The following is a 19,361-nucleotide window of genomic DNA, read 5'->3' as shown; positions in this document are numbered from 1 at the left end:
CTGTATCTGGCCACTGGATGCTCTGAATATTTAACTGATTATAGTGAATTTTTAGTTTATTGTCTCCTTAATATGAAGGATCTCAAAGTTGATTTGCTTTATGCTAGGTAAAAATATAGCAAAACAAATTCAAACAGTCATAACATCCAGTTATTAAAATACAACAATATTTTAAAAGTTGGAAGGATATAATATGTCAAAAAAAGCCTGGTAAATTCCTCTGCTTGTGCCAAAATGATAGTGAAGATGGCACCAAGTGGATTTTTCTGGAGACAGCATTCTGTTATTACGCTTCCTCTTAGATAGCCATGTACTTTGTTGCAAATGACAAGACAAATCAAAGTCCTGTAGTGACTGTCACTAGACAATATTTATATAATACCTGTGATATTCAAAGATAAATAGTTCCATGTGTCTTTTTCCTAAACCGTAAAGAATTTTAAAAGAACCAATTCCAGTTGCATCAAAAACATGGTGGCTAACTTTCAATTTCTTCTGCGCATTTTGGACAGTTTTTCAGCATTAAATACAGTAGAACTCATGGCAATATTACAATTCTAGTAATGTCATCAGGTTCGCATAGTTAAAGTGGGAAATTCTGTCTAGAACATTTAAAGGACAAGCTTGTATGTTGCTCTTGGCCTGGCTACCTGGAATATGTATGAATTATTCCAGTCTTGAAAAATATATATTAGAGACAGAAAGCTTAAGTTACAAGTCAGTTATGTGCGTCTTCTATTCTAGCAGAAGTGTTTGAAAGCTTGCCTTGCTGGAAGTGACCCTTAAAAGATTTATTTGGGGGATTTTCTATATAACCTCTCCTGCTCTTTTGTGTGCCATAAACGCCAATATGATTGCTCAGAGGCAGGTTAATTAGTAAACACTCTTGTGGCTATTGTCTTTTTGTGGCCTTTGTTTAGATGCCACTGAAATAAGTGTATTTAGTGGATAGAGGCTGAGCATTGGGGGAAGGAGTTATTTGTCCAAACATTGGCATTGAGAAAGATTGCAAGAGCCCAGATTCCATCTTCCTAATTTTTAAGGCTGCAGCAACAGTTGGCAGTGATTATGTGTGGAAGCTTTCATCTGAAACCCACTTAAGTTACCTTATTTTGGCTGACATTACCATGGATAGACATTGGTTGTTACAAAGGAAGTAATCCATGTGCAAACAATCTTTTTGCATCCAGAGGCTACGTTGCCTGCATGCTCACTTGCTTGTTAGTGGCTATGGGAAGCAGTGGGCAAAAATAATGTCACACAAATGGGGAAAGATGGAACTTACTGATGTATAAATATTGGGGATGGAGAGGAGAAATTACTTAACATGTTGAGCCATTCTGATGACTTGCACATTCTTCATTTTAGGAGAGGTTGAGATTACCTAATTGCCAATATTCTCTCCCAGGAATCCCAAAACATGGGACAGTGCTTTATGTATTAGGAAGTCTGATTTAATTCTTTTCAAACAGATAGGAATTTGAAATTGTGATGTAAGACTTCTAGCATTATGCCATTTTTGTTTACTTAGCTTTAATAACGTCATATTAAATTCTGTTGCCTTCAGTATCCAGTAGAAACTTCCACCACAACTTCTTGTCATGTATCTGAGGAAGAAATACTTGAGATTTTCTCTTTATGTCCTCATCTCTTGAATACAATAATTTGGAAACTGACAAAATCAGTAACACGCAACTGTCAAACTGTTGCTCGGCTGCTGAGCTGATACAGATGTTGGCAGAACATAATGCTGTAATGAGTACTGAATGCTGCATTGCTGCAGAATAACAGCCAGGTTGGCCAAAACTTTTGGGACATAAAAGTTCAACGCATCTGATGGGCACCAGACTGGGGAAGGTTGTTTTAAATTTTATATGTTATTGTTAGAAAACCAATGGGGCATTACAGAAATTTTCATTTAATACTAATGAAAGTGGCCGTGTTATCCCTCAATCTGTTATGCTTCTGTTAGTTGGAGTTTTGATTTAATATCAAATACTGATCCAATTTTGAAATGGGCAAAATGCAGAATTAATGTATATATTAACAAAAGTGTCTTTTTAAAAAAAACTGAATTCAAGTTTATATAGGCGAATAGATATTTTAGGCAAGAAATACTGGCTTTGCTTGGTTGGAATATGTTCAACAAGAGGCACAAGTTGGTTTTGTGCTACAATAAAATGTTTTTATTTTCTACTATGCAGTCCACAGCAGTAGGGGCAGTGTTCAGTTATTACTGCTAATACTGTAATTGAGAGCCCAGATTTAGAACATCTAAACATATACCAAGAATAGTCCTTACTACTAAGAAGAAAAAGCAGAATTTTTTTTGCTGTCTTTTATTTGGGTACAGAGTGAGAGAAAACAATTGTTTCTTTCTTAGCAAAAATAAATGGAAATTTAGGAAAAACAGGCAATCAGAACAGTACACAATAATGGAGAGAATGATAGATGCTATTGTCAGTAGCAAGAAACTGACTGCATTACTTGGTATTTTAAAGGCTCATACTTCTAATTGAAATGTGCATGGTTTCCTGTTGAAAACAAGGTATCTGCCTTAATAATACATTATCTCCAGTTTGGAAGTTAATGATTTATGTTGCATTCCTAACAGGCAGTTAAATCCCCAATTTTCTTTTTTTTTTAAAGCACATCTCATGATTTTTTAAAAATACTCTGTTGATTTTGGGCAGGGCTCTGTGCTGTTGCTGGTCTTTTCTTTGTACTAAAGAAAGTCTAAAAGTCCAAAGAAATTTTAATGGAATACACTTAGAGTAAGGATCCCTTTAATTTGTGGAGGCCTAATGCAGTGCTTGGAACATTTCAGCTGTAGTTGCAAATAGGTGATTTTTCACTCCTGAAAAATGAATTCAGTGGCAGGGAAAAGGAACTTACTTGTACTATAAGAAAAGTAATTTGAAATATGATGATATCTTTTACTAGTTTATTTTATGACATCCTCCTGGGTTACTGTGAGTTTCTGTGAGTGACTATGTTCATAGTTTCATGCTATATTTTTGTACCTAATAGCTTGCATATATTTTGAACATTTTCCTACTATATTAACATTTTATTTATTGGGGAAAAAGCAAACAAATAAAAAGTAATACATTTAGGAGACTTTAATTGGAAATCTGGTTTCCTATTTTCTTTTATAATTCAGACTCCAAGTTAAGTGGAATGATGGATGGGAAGTTCCAAACAGTCTGTGTTGAAGCTTGTGTTCTGCACACATCCCTGATATATCTTCATGAGCATCTTGACATCAAACAGTTTTCAGATGTAGTTGCATGAGTAAACTAAACCTGGATATTTCCTGTAGAGTTAAATAAGGGAGGGAACCATCTATTACAGGATTCGGGACCTCCAGTCATTATATGCTAAATCTTAGACTGAGCTAACTCAGTCTAATCTGGCTTTCTATCTGTGTATATATACACAGTATACTTTCAGACTAAATTTCAATAATTACTTGTGTTTTAGAAGTAGTAGCTACCCTGAATAAAAGTAATCTGCTTACTTGTATATAGACGTGTCCTGAGTAAAAATAGCAGAAGGAAGTACTGTGTATGCTGCCTTGAGCTGCTGAATCAAAATGGGATATATATCTAATAAATAAACAAATAATTCCATCCACATACTATTCAAATGCAAATTCTGTTTGGAGTATTTGTCTATAGCAAAACTGGAGACTTCTGAGTTAGTTCACAGTCCAGTCAGAAAGGGACACAGGAGAATCCTCTGCTTACTGAAAGCACTAATAATGAAGCTACAGTTTAAATACTTTGGGCATAACACAAAGGTAAGAGTCACCGGAGAAGATGGTGCTTGGAATAATTGAAGGCATTCAAAAAAGAGGCTAAAAGAGGGCATGATAGTTACAGTCAGGACCAGAAATATTGGAACAAGGATAACTGTTTTGCCGTTTGGCCTCTGTACACCACCACATTGAAGTTGAAAGGAAACAAACCCAGATGGGAGCGAAGTAAGGACTTTCAGCTGTAATTCAAGGGGTTTGGCAAAAGTGGGGCACTAACCATTCAGGAAGTACAGCCAGTGGCATGCACACACCCCCATCAATGGTGGCTCATAAGTAATGGAACGAATGGCTGACAAGCAGCTGCATGGCCAGGTGTGGCCTGTTTCCTGGGTACCCCATGACCAATCAAGCAGATAAAAGGTCTGGAGGTGGTTCTGAGTGTTACATTTGCATTTGGTAGCTGTTCACTGGAACTCTCAACATGAGGTCCAAAGAGGTGTCCATGCGAGTGAAGGAGGCCATCATTAGGCTTAGAAAACAAAACAAACGCATCAGAGAGATAGCAAAAACTTTGGGAGTGGCCAATACAACAGTTTGGAACATCCTGAAAAAGAAGGAATTAACTGGCAAGCTCAGCAACAGCAGAAGGCCTGGAAGACCATGGAAGACAACTAAAGTGGATGACTGCAGAATTCTGCTCATGGTGAAAAGGAACCCTTTCACATCTAGCAAGGTCAAGAACGCTCTTGAGGAGGTAGGCATGTCATTGTCAACATCTACAGTCAAGAGATGGCTTTATGAATGTAGATACAGAGGCTTCACAACAAGGTGCAAACCACTGGTAACGCTCAAGAACAGAAAGGCCAGATTAGACTTTGCCAGCAAACACCTGAAAAAGCCTGCCCAGTTCTGGAATAAGATTCTTTGGACTGATGAAACCAAGATTAACTTGTACCAGAATGATGGGAAGAGAAAAGTATGGAGAAGGAAAGGAACAGCTCATGATCCAAAGCATACCACATCATCTGTCAAACATGGTGGAGGCAGTGTTATGGCATGGGCATGTATGGCTGCCAATGGAACTGTGTCACTGGTGTTTATTGATGACCTGACTGCTGATAAAAGCAGCAGGATGAATTCTGAAGTGTATGGGACTATACTTTCTGCTCACATTCAGCCACATGCTGCCAAACTGATAGGATGCCGCTTCATATTGCAGATGGCTAATGACCCAAAACATACAGCAAAAGCTACCCAAGAGTTTCTCAAGGCAAAGAACTGGATGTTCTTCAATGGCCAAGTCAGTCACCTGATCTCAACCCAATAGAGCATGCTTTTCACTTACTGAAGACAAGACTGAAGGCAGAAAGACCCACAAACAAGCAGCAGCTGAAGGCAGCTGCAGTAAAGGCCTGGCAAAGCATCTTGAGGGAGGAAACTCAGCATTTGGTCATGTCCATGGGTTCTAGACTTCAGGCAGTCATTGACTGCAAAGGATTTCCATCCAGGTATTAAAGGCAATCTTTTTGTTTGTAATGATGTTGGTTTGTTCCATTACTTATGAGCCACCAACGATGGCGGTGTGTGCATGCCACTGACTGTACTTCCTGAATGGTTAGTGGCCCACTTTTGTCAAACCCCTTGAATTACAGCTGAAAGTCCTGACTTCGCTCCCATCTGGATATGTTTCCTTTCAAGTTCAGTGTGGTGGTGTACAGAGGCCAAATGGCAAAACAGTTATCCTTGTTCCAATATTTCTGGTCCTGACTGTATTTTGCATGAAAGAAATACTATCAAAATAGTATAAATAGCAGCAGCAACAGCTTACAGGTACATAATCATTCCAATCTTGAGTTTGTTAAAACAGCTTGAGAGCAACTAAACGAGTGTCCTATATAAACCTGGTTCCTGTCTATCACACATAGGTTGTGAAGTGAAGTAGAAATAATGAATAAGCTTGCAATGGAAAACTTTATATAAACACTCCATCTCAATCTGTATTATTTATTTTCCCCTTAGATGAATGCACTAGACACACTTGGACAGACTGCTTTGCACAGGGCTGCTTTGGCAGGTCACCTACAGACCTGTCGCCTCCTGTTGAATTACGGCTCTGACCCCTCCATCATCTCCCTACAAGGCTTCACAGCAGCACAAATGGGCAATGAAGCCGTGCAGCAGATCCTGAATGGTAGGTATTGTATTGCTTGATAACAGGAGGGTAACTTTGATCTTCAGGGGGAAAAAAATCTATTTGGTTCTGATTTTAGATTTTTGAAATTCATTTCACTTATCTTGCTCTGCAGTTCTGCAGAATTATAAGCAATTTAAAAGTGTGAAAAATATAATTTCTTTTTTTCATAAATCTGCTCATGTCCCTCATTGTCTATTATTAAACAACAAAACCACATTAAAAATCTGGACAGAAAATGTGCATGTTTGTTTACTACTGTTTGCCATTTCCTGTTACAGGTAGTCTTCACTTAACGACGGTAATTGAGCTCAGAATTTCCATCGCTAAGCAATGTGGTTGTAAAGCAAGATGGCATTGATTGGCAACGGCAATCCGGGCAACTCCCCTTGCCATCGCTAAGTGAATTTTACCAGTTGTTAGCCTGAGCACCCACCTCAATCCAAGCCATTCCGGGCTTGGTCCCTCCCAGCCCCGAACACTGCCTTCAAGTCTCCCACCCGACTATCCCCCCCCCCCATCTCTGCCCTTTGGGAAGCCCTGCGCCCTGCCTTGTGGGGCAGCAAGCAGACCTGGAACCACGCGGTTCTGGGGCTGCAGCCAGCTCCAGCCTCCCTAGCTCAGCTGGCCGGCACGAAGATCCAGCCTAGCTCATCCCAGCTGACTCATGCAAAGATCCAGCCTAGCCCAGCTACCACAGCAAGCTCCAGCCTCCCCAGCCTGCATTCATTCATCCAGCCGCCTCCCCTCCCGGTTCCCTGCATCAACCTTTTGACTTTTTACTCAGCCACTGCGGGAGAAGCAGAAGCGCCTTGCTGTTGGACCCAGCTTCTCTGGCGAATGTTACCTCCAAACTCTGTGGCTCCCTGCCAAACTCTGTCTTCCGAAGCTTGCGTTACCTTCTTAGCTTACGCTATCTTCTCGGAGCCTTTGGAGCTCTGAGAAGATGATCAAATGAACTGTGCTAGTTTTAAGCGATTGAGCTGAGAAATGTTCTAAGAGCACATGTTACATATCTGGTGATGCGTTTAATCTTTTGGATGAAACTGAGGTATATATGAGACAAGATGTCTTTATTTGGAATTAGAGGGCTTGTTCATTAAATGGATGGTACTACACTATTTTACCTACCTTGAGAAAGGGAATTCCTAAGGTAAAAAGAAGCAGAGAAAATGTACAGCAATTTTGATGAAAATAAAAATAATTTTGGAAGTGATGAAACAAGAACCAGTAAACAGAATTAAAAGTAAAAATGATTCAGTTATTTGGGGTGAAACAAGTGAGGAAATGGCAGAAGGAGTATTTTTGAGATTTGAAAGGGAATAATTGTGATATATCAAAGAGTAGAACTGAATGAGTACTAAAATGTTGTTGTCCAAGAAAAAAAAATTAAGAACTCATAAGTGCTGCGAGAATGTTGAAAACTGGTAAGGTTGCAGTTGTAGATATTATAACCGGAGAAATGTTAAAATATGGATGCTTACAAAGAGGCTGTGTGATTTTACTATATGAGAGAGTGTGTGTATGTGAGTGTGTGTGTGTGTGTGTGTGTGTGAAGAATGTGTGTGTGGCTGACATTTGAAGAATGTGGTTCTTGTTCCACTGTACGAAGGAAAAAGTGTGAATGCAAAAACTACAGGAGATTAGTTTACGTTTGCCTGGGAAGTATTTGGCAGAATGCTGATCAAAAGAATGCAGGAGGTGATAATGAATAAAAATTGGGAAGCGCAGTGTGTAAGTCTCCAATATATACATTTTCCTACAGGTGCAGTATAATGATGAATGATGGTGTAAACTAGATTTAACTACATTTCCTTCTTTTTTTCAAATGTCATGCATTTCATTTCTTAAGTTTGCTATTTCTTACTCTTTTTCTGGACTTTGCACAATGTTGCCCACCTGAAAGGGAATGGCATGATTGGTACATATATATTATGTACGTATAAGGTTAAGTATTGTTAAATATTAGTAAGTTAGTACTATTAAGTCTTTTATTGACACTTACCCTTACAGGAACTATGTAAATTAAGAATACACTATTCTCCATCTACAGGACTGGGACTAATGCTAACTCCATGAGCTTAAGCAAGGGATGAGATTTGATCTGGGAATTTTCATATTTGTAGCTCAGTTATAATTACAGTGCTAGAAGTAATGATATAATGATATATACACTCTTATCTTGAGCATTAATAATATTTTCTAACCTAAATATGTCCTACAAAGCCACAATGCTAACTGTTTTTTTATCTGTCAAGTAGAAAATACCCCGGTACATACGTCTGATGTGGATTATAGACTGTTGGAAGCATCTAAAGCTGGAGATTTGGAAACTGTAAAGGTATGTTGGAGTTTAAGGATTATAACAAGTTTAAGATAGATAAGGTCACTTTAAATATCAAGAGGAAAAAAAGTATTTTATGATGGTGGTCTGCAGTGGTCGTTGGACTTACCTGCGTCTCTCCTACAATTTCAATTTTTAGGTTGTCAGAAATTATGTTAGCCTCACATTATTGGAATTTTTTTTTAATTTCAGGGAAAAAACAACAGTGTGGAACCTTAATTATTTTATTATGACATAATTTGTATCCAGAGACTTGGTTATTTTTTATATTGTCACAGGAATCTTGATTATTGTTGCTATAATGTTTTGGGGTAGGGGGAGACTATTGGAAATTTCTGCAATGAACTCTACTATGGATATTTTCGTTTCTCATTTTTACATAGCAACTTTGCAGTCCGCAGAATGTGAATTGCAGAGATTTGGAGGGACGTCATTCAACCCCACTGCACTTTGCTGCAGGTTATAATCGAGTTTCAGTAGTTGAATATTTGCTTCATCACGGAGCAGATGTGCATGCAAAGGATAAAGGGTAATTGAGACCTTGCAATTTACTGTTTTATGTATGGGTAGAATAAGCTCTTTCTTTCCTTTGGGAAATTTCCTTAGTCCACCTTACCCTGTTAAATACATTCTTTTTTTCCCTAGGGAGAAAAATATGATTTGGCATACTGGTTCTGGCAATATCTGCTCAATAAAACCTTGGCCAAATTTTAGCAGAGGATCTGGGATCGAGACATCCAATCTGACAGAGCCAGTATTTACCATCTATGCTATAGTGCAATTTCCCCCTCGTCCTGGACTATCCCTAGATATTTTTTTAACATTTTATATGAGCCACATATACAGTATGTCTTCCTGGCCCAAATTGATGCTCTTCCCATTAGGGTGACAACTGGCATATATACTGGCCTCCCTAACGAAAATCATACTTGTGTGGGTTCTGAACTCTTTCAGGCCTGTCTTACAAATTTTCATTTTCATTCTTATTTTATCTGTCTGTGTCTGTCCATCCATCCATCCTCCAGTAGTAGTTGTATTTTTATGATTTGTTTAGGTCCATAAACAAATAAATGGAACTCTTTTGCAGCCCTTTTTGTTTCTGTGCTGGTATCCCAGTGGTTTAGTCAACATTTAGGTGCAGTTCAAAGTCTTCATCTATTGTGTTTTTTGTAGCCAACAAAATAAAACAGGAGATGAAATTCAGGTCTATTAAATCTTGCTCAGTATTAATGCGTGCAGTAAGGTTGCTGTTCTTCCATCTTGGATATTTCAGCCTCACCCAGCCTCACCCTTATTATATTATTGCCACATTTCTCACAGTTCTTGTGAGAAAAAATTGATTTTTTTCCCCTGTAAAGTGCAGCTCCTGGCTGCAAACAGTTTACTACCTCAGTTAATAACTGGAGTAAAATAGAAAAGCAAGCTAGCAATTAGTTTGAAAGATAACTGTATTGTTTTGCTTTTAGATCTTGATAAATACTCTCAATTTTTTTAACTTATTAGTGGATTAGTACCTCTACATAACGCTTGTTCATATGGACACTATGAAGTTGCAGAGTTATTGGTGCGACATGGGGCTTCTGTCAATGTTGCTGATTTGTGGAAATTTACACCACTACATGAAGCAGCAGCAAAAGGAAAATATGAAATCTGCAAGCTCCTTCTAAAAGTATGTACTTTAAACTGTTTTCTTCGAAGAGTCTTTGCTTGCTTCAGGCTATGGCACATGATAATATATGCAGCAATTCCATGTAATTTTCTTCAGAATAGAACTTTTGTCAGTATAATAAACAGTTCTATTGTTTAAAAGGAAGGTATTTGTACTCTCATTTTAGGTTGCAGTATATCTACAAATTGAAATATCTCTGCAAATAAATAGTTTGCATGTGCACTGAGTAGTACAGTCAATCATCTGCATATCAGTTTTGGTTTGTAATCTGCTGCAGAACTATTAGCAACTATTAGGATAAAATGCCAGAAGTAAATCTTTCAAATTGGAGAGGCAGAGAAAATAATTCGTAAAATCAGCTTTCCCCCTTTTTTGCAACCTACTTTTGTCATGTGACTATATGATAAAAATGCTGTGACTGAAACTTCATGGTCACGAGATAACACCATTATGGAGACATGATGAGGCTCTTACCCATATTGTGTTCATTTCATTCTGGGTTTAAAGAAAGCTTGTTTGAATAAACATTAACTGCTACATTACATAAAACATCAAAGTACAATACTGGCTTTTGATTATCAGATGATAATGTACAACTTCTGAGGATGCTTGTTTAAAGTGAAGCTGTGACATTCCAAGGTAAATTGTGAAATTGTTTTATAGTGTGTTTTATATTGAAATTTTATTATATATTTATTGTTTTATATTGTAAACCGCCCAGAGTCCCTCTGGTCGGAGGAGATGGGCGGTGACAAATTTGATAAATAAATAAATAGGAATAGTATTTAGTAATTTGTTTTTCCCCATGGGATAGAACCATGAGAAAATCTGAAGAGAAATCTATCTAAATTCTGTCAAAGCTCTTTGGAGAGATACAGAGGAGGGAGCTCTGTGTCTCTTTGATTCACTGAAAGTTACATGATTGGGGACTTCCGGTGGGGACATGGCATACTGAACAGCTGTGCCCATGAGCTCAGTAGGCGGAGCTGAGAATGTGGCAGCTTTTTCGGGCTCAGCCAGGTTTTCCTGAAGTCCAGGAACGTTCTCCAGAAAAAAGGAGAACACCTGGAATCACCCTACCTGTCCTCCAGACAGCTGCTTGCAGCCAGAAAATCGCAAGCAGCATTCGAGTTCAACTGGTAAGAGGTAGCTGGGAGGCGAGGACATCACCATTTTCCAAGCCACGCAGTACCCTTAAAGGGACACTAAGACCAGCCACTCCCTTTCTAAATTACCGAATTTATATTTTTTTAAAGTATGCATACGCTAAGAGAGGCTTTCAACAGCAAGGAGAAGTGGGCTGTCTTCGTGCTTATAGTTATTTTTGGGATTGGTTTTTTTTTTATTATTCTTTTTAAGTTGTGGACCTCGTTTTCCCTCCAAATATTAAGGAGGATCGAGAGTAAATAATTGTCTCCCTGTTATTATTTTTATATTAAATTTGATGAAGATATTAGCATTTTCCTACATGTTGAATTGGCTGATTTGAACCTTCAGCTTTCTGCTTCTACTTTCCCTTGGGAACTGTCTGCATATCTCACTTTCACTTGTGTAAACACATTTCAGAACTTTTTCATGTCTTCAACTTTTGCTGGTTAAGCTCCTAGGGGGCATCATAATCTACTGTGTGAGACATGGAAGATTTTAAACAGATTCTCTCTGACTTCCACCAAGATTTTAAACAGATTTTTTCTGACTCCTACCAAGTTTTGACAAATCTCGATAAAATAGTTAAGAGCAGAGACATCACACTGACAACAAAGGCCCACATAGTTAAAGCAATGGTGTTCCCTGTAGTAACATATGGCTGCGAGAGCTGGACCATAAGGAAGGCTGAGCGAAGGAAGATCGATGCTTTTGAACTGTGGTGTTGGAGGAAAATTCTGAGAGTGCCTTGGACTGCAAGAAGATCAAACCAGTCCATCCTCCAGGAAATAAAGCCAGACTGCTCACTTGAGGGAATGATATTAAAGGCCAAACTGAAATACTTTGGCCACATAATGAGAAGACAGGACACCCTGGAGAAGATGCTGATGCTAGGGAGAGTGGAAGGCAAAAGGAAGAGGGGCCGACCAAGGGCAAGATGGATGGATGATATTCTAGAGGTGACGGACTCGTCCCTGGGGGAGCTGGGGGTGTTGACGACCGACAGGAAGCTCTGGCGTGGGCTGGTCCATGAAGTCACGAAGAGTCGGAAGCGACTAAACGAATAAACAACAACAAACCAAGTTTTTATGCAAGACATTCAGGACATTGTGGAAAATATGAGGTCCAAAATGTGTCATCTGGTTGGGGATGTTGGGGATGAAATTGAGGAATTCAACAGTGATAGAAAAGCTTCTTTTAAGAGTGAGATCAGGATTTCTATTGAGATGCTGGATGAAGATCAGATAGTGGAGTTGGGGAAATTTAAGGGAGAGAGAGATTTGCAAGCCACAAGGGAAACATCTTCTGGAGGAATGCTATGAAAAAGAAGGGGTTATTATATATGGGAGGTTTTCTGAAGAGAAGTCTGAGTTTTTGAGGGGGGCAGTTGAGCTGTTTGAGCTTTTTAAGAAAAAGGCTCTGTGTGCATTGTGGGGATATGTAAATGTTCTGGTTTATTTTGAAGTGGGGTCAGGGTTAAAGAATATTTATCTGGATTGCTTTTAAGGTTTGGCTAATTTCATTTATCTTTAATGATTTGGATGAAGATTAGTAAGGTATAAAAAATGTCTACTTGGGTGGTTTTAAGATTAAGATCATTAAAACTTGTATTATTAAGTATAATGGCAGACAATTTATGTGCTTTTTGGTTTGATTTTTATTATACTAGACAGAAATTTATAGAATAGTAGGAGGGGAATAATTAAATAGATGTTATCTTTGGGGGGGAAGTTGTTTAGGAGGTTTATGTGATTTTTTTTTTTCTTATAATATAAGAGGAGGGAAAAACTGTACTTAGTGATTTTTTATAATGTGCCAGTGTAGAATGATTTATAGAAATAATGTAGTTTTGCTCCAATATAGAGTAAAGGATTGATTATGGAAAATGTTTGTATATCCTTGATGTTAAATGTTGGAAGTCACATTTCTCTGTAACTTTGAAAAATTTTTCTCTTGTGTTTTCACACCTTTTTAGTTTTTTTCTTTTTTTGTACTTTTTTGTTCTTTCGTAGCTTTTATCTTTGCTTGAAAGTTAATAAAATTCTTATAAAAAAAGAAAGTTACACGATTATAACATGCTGTATGTTATATGATGGTGTATGATTCACAGAAACATAAAAAGATTAAAACAATGTTTAATCAATAATCCAGCTATTTTGATGTGGTACTTAGCAGGGTATGAACATAATTCTTTCCTGTTTCCTTCTTCGTGTTGGTAGTCATGAGGTTGCTAACCATGATAATGTCCTGAGGAGTAGACAATTGATTAACCTTAGAAGTTTGTAACTACAACTTCCATGTTTTACCAGTACTGGCTGGAATTGGAGCTCTCATTCAAGACATCTGGCTTACTCCACCTTTCTGCTTTCCCTGCAGTTTGTGAAAGAGTAGGTTTGAACCGGTTTTGTAATCAACCTAATGGGAGAGTGTTGTGTCCTCAGATTAACACACAAATTACCTGTGATGTGAAGGAGATGGCTACCATTGTCCATATCCACTTCTAGACCACAATGAAGAGAAGGTGTAGAATTGTCCTGTGTGCCTTGGATGTTTATGCAATAATGCTGAGATGGGACTAGTATAAATGTCTGTATAGTACAAGCACTGGAGAAGCACATGCTCTGTTGTTTCTGTGTGTCCAGAGTCACAGGGGCATTGTCTCTCTGGGTAAGGAGAAGAATGCTAAAAATCATATATAGAAATCGTTTTTACTAATGAGTCTATTCCAGGGTAATCAATATTTTTAAATAAAAAAATTAACATTCATTAGAATTTTTTTTCCATTAAGATCTAGCAAAAGAGAGATGTCAGCATGTAGCCAATAAAGATGTGTATCTATTTCTTTTGAGTTTAATGGTATCCCATGTAGATGATAATATATAGCCTCATTTGGAGCAACATATTAAATGCAGTACACTGTTGCTAGACTTGGAGCAGAGCCAGTAACTTATAGAAAATAACTGGATTGAGTAGGGAAAAGTAGATTTAGTTCTTTTGAAGAAAACAAGAATCTTGCTATTTAAGTACTATATTTAAATTAGGTTTTCTTGACTCATGCAGTGATGGAATATTAGATCTTATATTATTAGTGAATATCTTATTAGTGAAAATTTATATCTTCCAAAAAATGAAGTTTTGGTAGTTAAATAAGTGTGTGTGTGTTTAAAAGTAAATATTGAGAAGAAAAGGTTAATAGTAATGAGTTTGTAAGTGTAATGTTGGAGTTTGCAAAGGACATTTTATTTTAAAGAGTGATTCTCTTGGAAAATTATTGGAGAATTCACTTGGGCTGATGAGCCTCAAGGTGGACAGGCCAGTTAACCTAGCTGTGGGTTTTAGAAGTGAGTTGAAAAGAATACAGCAATTTATTGTACAAAAGAAAAATACTGCTATGTTTGAAAGATTTATTTAAATATTTTATATGGACATATCATTTGGCAGACATTGTTCAGCATCATTGATTCTGTTTACTAATATTCTTCTTTCAAAGAATTCTGTCTTCAGAATAGCATTACAATTTGAAAAATGGAATGTTTTTGCTAGCTTTCTGTCAGCTATGCCTCCTTTGTTATGGGAGTGTAAACATGTAGCTTCTTTTGCATTTACCGATGCCTACAAATATGGTAAACCTTTGATTTATCAGACCTACAATGGGCTTTTCCATTTTTGGGGCGGTGGTATCCAGGGTAAAATTTTGTCCGTTTTGTCCAAAACTCACTGAATTGAAATCCATTAAACTGAGAGTTTGGTGTATATCTACTAGTTTCCTCATTTATTTTTAAACATTTTAATAATTAAAAAGGCAGTTATGCATAAAATTGCTTTTTTCTCATGCTTTGGATATTTCTCAGACTGTCAATAATAGCATTGTAATGAACATAGTCAGATTTGTTGTCAGTTTCTCTGTCTCTTTCACTAACAATTTAATTTAGCGTTTCATCCTTACATTTCCCCATAACATGTCTCAAAAGGTGGTTTTATAATAGATTTCTCCCCCATGGGCATGAATGTCATCTAATGCTGGGTTGTCCATTCTGGAGAGAATATGGGTATGACACTCTAGACTAGAAATCAAAACTCAGGAGTATTTATGGTTATAGACTGAGAAAGATTTCTTGATTTGCCAAAAAGATTTCTAGAGGAAACTATCTTGTTACTTATTCTTAAGACAGGATGTTGAATTGGATGGATTTCTGGCCTGATTATTAAATGTGCTCTATTATTTTGTCACACATTTATTGAAATACAGCCAAAAAGATATGTTACTTTGCATAAGTGTAACATTAGTCAATAGTAGCTATGTTTCTCTTTCATTTGCAACTGGAACTTTTAAATATTTTCTTTAAAACTTTGAAATATATATTTCTCAACTGCATTTACAGGACCACACAACTAAGTGTTAAACCAACACTTAACAAAAATTTAAGTGTTATAACTGTATGCCATAATATAAGTTACCAGAACTTGATGTCATGATGTCAAGAAGTAGCTCCATGATGCTAGTGTGTCAATCAAAAACAAATATTTATACATACACATACTAAGCTTTCATTTAATACATTCATCCCCTGGCATTTAAAGGAATCAAGTAGATTCATGGAAGATTTATTTGGGAATCCTTGGTCATTCTTAATCAAAAAAAGGTTTACCCTATATCAATCTTCCAGTATCCTTAACTTGGAATTATGAAAGTTAGATTACCGTCCTCAATATGGGAGCTACATTGAGAGCTAGTTCGGTTCTCTCCCCTCTCCTATTTAACATCTACATGAAACCACTGGGTGAGATCATCCGTCACCACGGCATGAGGTATCATCAATATGCTGATGATACTCAGTTATATATCTCCCTCCCGGGTGAGGTAAGTGATGCAGTGGCTGCCCTTTCCCAGTGCCTGGGGGCTGTGGGAGTCTGGATGGGAACAACAGGCTTCATCTGAATCCTGGTAAGACGGAGTGGCTGTGAGTTGACGGTTCCTCTGTATCCGGGAAGTTATCATCTTTAGTTCTGGAAATAGATGATACCTCATGCCGTGGTGACGGATGATCTCACCCAGTAGTTTCATGTAGATGTTAAATAGGAGAGGGGGGAGAATCGAACCCTGCAGGACCCCGCACAAGAGGGGTCAGGGGTCGGATCACTCATCTCCTATCACCACCAATTGGGACCAGCCCTGGAGGATGGAGGTGAACCAGTGTAAAACTACGCCACCCACCCCCAACTCCCTCAGCTGACCCAAAAGGATACCATGGTCGATGGTATCGAAAGCCGCTGAGAGGTCAAGAAGAGCCAGGATGGATGCACTCCCTCCATCCCGCTCCCTCCAGAGATCATCCATAAGTGCGACCAACGCAGTCTCTGTCCTATATCCTGGCCTGAAACCTGATTGGAAGGGGTCTAGATAATCTGTTTCATCGAGGATCCTCTGGAGTTGTAACGCCACCACTTTCTCAACCACCTTCCCCAAAAAGGGGAGGTGGGAGATGGGACGGAAATTGTCTAACACAGTAGGGTCCAGTGATGGTTTCTTGAGGAGGGGGTGCACCAGCGCCTCCTTGAAGGCAGCTGGAAACACCCCCTCTCTCAAGGATGTCCTGTATTAACCATCTCCTGGACCCAACCACATATCATCTCCCAGGCTGCCTTCACCAGCCAGGAAGGGCATGAGTCTTGATCCATAGGAGATCAAAGCATGTATTGCTATAACCGTTGACTGGGATTAAAGTAAAAAAAAAGGTTCATAATCATTTCTTTGTTTTTCTTATTCTGAAACTCCCCTCTGCAACACACACATGTTTATGTCCTAGCTGTCCAAGGAAGTGCCTGGTGGTCTGGAGAAACTTGAGCATGCATAAATTCTAGAGTCATCATGTAACTCTGCATTAGTTGGACTGAAGCTCTTCTGCCCTGTAGAAGTTAATTGCATGCAGTGAATGGATTGTGGCACATATTTTCAAATAAATATGTGGTTCTTCAGCATATTTTTGTCCTTTGGAGAATGGATCAGAAGGTCATGAAATAAAATCTGCTTAAAGTTAGATATTAGTTATAGCATGACATTCCTTTATATCTTCTTCTAATTTAGAAAATAGGTTTTAAAATAGGAATCTTGTTCTGCTTATACTATTTTTAAAGTACCTTGATAGCACTTTATAATATTAAAACATGAACAGCATGGGTACTATGTTTGGTGGCATGGAGGATAAAGTTTTCAGCTGGCTAAACAGTAGAATGTTGTTTGCAGCATGGAGCAGATCCAACCAAAAAGAACAGAGATGGCAACACCCCTTTAGACTTGGTGAAAGAGGGAGATACTGATATACAGGACCTGCTGCGAGGTGATGCTGCATTGCTGGATGCTGCTAAAAAGGGCTGCCTGGCGCGAGTTCAGAAATTATGTTCTCCAGAAAATATCAATTGCCGTGATACCCAGGGACGGAACTCCACCCCATTACATCTTGCTGGTAAGGGAGTTATTGGGTTAATTTATTCACAGGAAATCCTCCTTAGAACAGACCTAGCAAACTTTTAAAAATATGTACAGTATTTTTAACAATTTCTTCTTGTATTTGGTCTATGATTCCTAAATTGCTGAGTTTTCATTGATGCTTTACTTTTTTTACACATAGCTGGTTATAACAATTTGGAAGTTGCTGAGTATCTTCTAGAACATGGTGCTGATGTTAATGCTCAAGACAAGGGAGGACTAATTCCACTACATAATGCGGCATCCTATGGGGTAAGCATTATTTATTAATCTCAATATAGACAAGACTTACAACCTGCATTTCCCTAACAAGTATAAAACAAGTAGAAGAAACTAGAGCAGCCAAAAGGGAATAACAGCATAAAATAAATTTTATTTCAGTCTTCTATAAAATCTTGCTAACATATGTACAAGGGGAATTATAAGACTCGTCTTGCTACTTGGTAAAACAAAACACTTAATTGTTTTAAATGATAGTGTGAATATCATGTTACCTCTTGGTAAATAATTATCTATTATGAAGGTGAAATTATTACACTAGATAAATGATGTATGGATAAGAAGTTACATCTTCCATTTTCTGTCTTAGTTGTAATTGATGCTAGTTTTTTTCAGTTTCTGCATAGAAAACTAAAAATGACAAGTGCATCTCCCATATGAGGGAAGTTTAGACCATTGAAGAACTGAAAGAGCCTCAGTCTGGAGTTGCAATATATTTTACATACTGGCTGACTAATATGTTTGTTACTCATAGATCTCTCTATATGGAGCTATCTAAATATATAAATTATTACATTTCCAGTGCTGAATCCATTTATCCATGTTGTAGCTCTGAATGCATAATAGATCATTTAACAATGTTTGCATTTCTCTTTTTAAATTGGAAATTCTTCCTGTTATATTTTTTTCCATTTTTCCATAGCATGTAGATATAGCAGCTCTGCTGATTAAGTATAATACCTGTGTAAATGCTACAGATAAATGGGCATTTACACCATTGCATGAAGCAGCACAAAAAGGAAGAACGCAACTCTGCGCTCTACTTCTAGCTCATGGAGCAGATCCAACAATGAAGAATCAAGAAGGCCAAACACCTTTGGATCTGGCCACAGTAAGTTGGTTTTAAAAAATAATAACTCTTATTTCAGTACTTAGATCAGTTGACTACTGTGATTGTCATTTATTTTCTTCATTGGCCATATTTATATAGTGAAACATCTCAGTACACATACATGGATTTGACCTGAATCTGTTTCTCTAGAAACTTTGTAGAGCTAGATAGGCTGACTGAATGATATCTCCTACTATCATCCAATGAGCAATACAGAATTTAGAGCCTACCGCTTAGTTTATTATACTACATTGGTTCAATATATATTGGTAGTTTGGCAAGGCAGAATTAGAAAATACTTTTGTTTCGTGTAAATTGAATGCCTTGTTTTTTGAACCCATTGCTTCATTTAGGCAACTTACAGTGACAGTCTCTAATGTGACTGCAATTGCTATTCAATAACTTGCTTTTTTCTTTCATTTTTTTATTGCTTGAACTTTATCTTTAGCTTCCAAGATAAGATATGTGCCCTTGAAATGCATTGCATATATGAACGTAACCTAAGAATTTTATGTTCTGAAAAAAACTAAAGAGAACTGTTTGGGGGCAAGGACAAATTTTGTAATATTTCAAAGTGTTCTGGAAAGTAAATGCCTGTCAAGCTGTATGTTAGTAGCTCCAGAAACAGGAACTGTTCCAAAGATTGATGACTT

The 19,361-nt window shown here is 37.7% G+C and overlaps 1 protein-coding gene across 1 annotated transcript in view; it reads left to right on the top strand.

Annotated features, from left to right (window-relative positions):
* The window catches only part of TNKS (tankyrase), a 95,493-nt gene that overhangs the window by 63,744 nt on the left and 12,388 nt on the right, over window positions 1-19,361 (top strand). Inside the window, exons 12-18 of the mRNA XM_063294742.1 lie at window positions 5,780-5,951; window positions 8,213-8,292; window positions 8,679-8,824; window positions 9,799-9,964; window positions 17,355-17,574; window positions 17,740-17,849; window positions 18,520-18,708. Coding sequence (XP_063150812.1) covers window positions 5,780-5,951; window positions 8,213-8,292; window positions 8,679-8,824; window positions 9,799-9,964; window positions 17,355-17,574; window positions 17,740-17,849; window positions 18,520-18,708 — 1,083 coding nt within the window. The remainder of the gene's footprint in view (window positions 1-5,779; window positions 5,952-8,212; window positions 8,293-8,678; window positions 8,825-9,798; window positions 9,965-17,354; window positions 17,575-17,739; window positions 17,850-18,519; window positions 18,709-19,361) is intronic.

This window comes from Candoia aspera, chromosome 2 (assembly GCF_035149785.1).
Source record: "Candoia aspera isolate rCanAsp1 chromosome 2, rCanAsp1.hap2, whole genome shotgun sequence".
Classification (NCBI taxonomy): domain Eukaryota; kingdom Metazoa; phylum Chordata; class Lepidosauria; order Squamata; family Boidae; genus Candoia; species Candoia aspera.
Note: the sequence above shows the minus strand (reverse complement) of the source record. Positions and strands in the feature narration are given on the sequence as shown.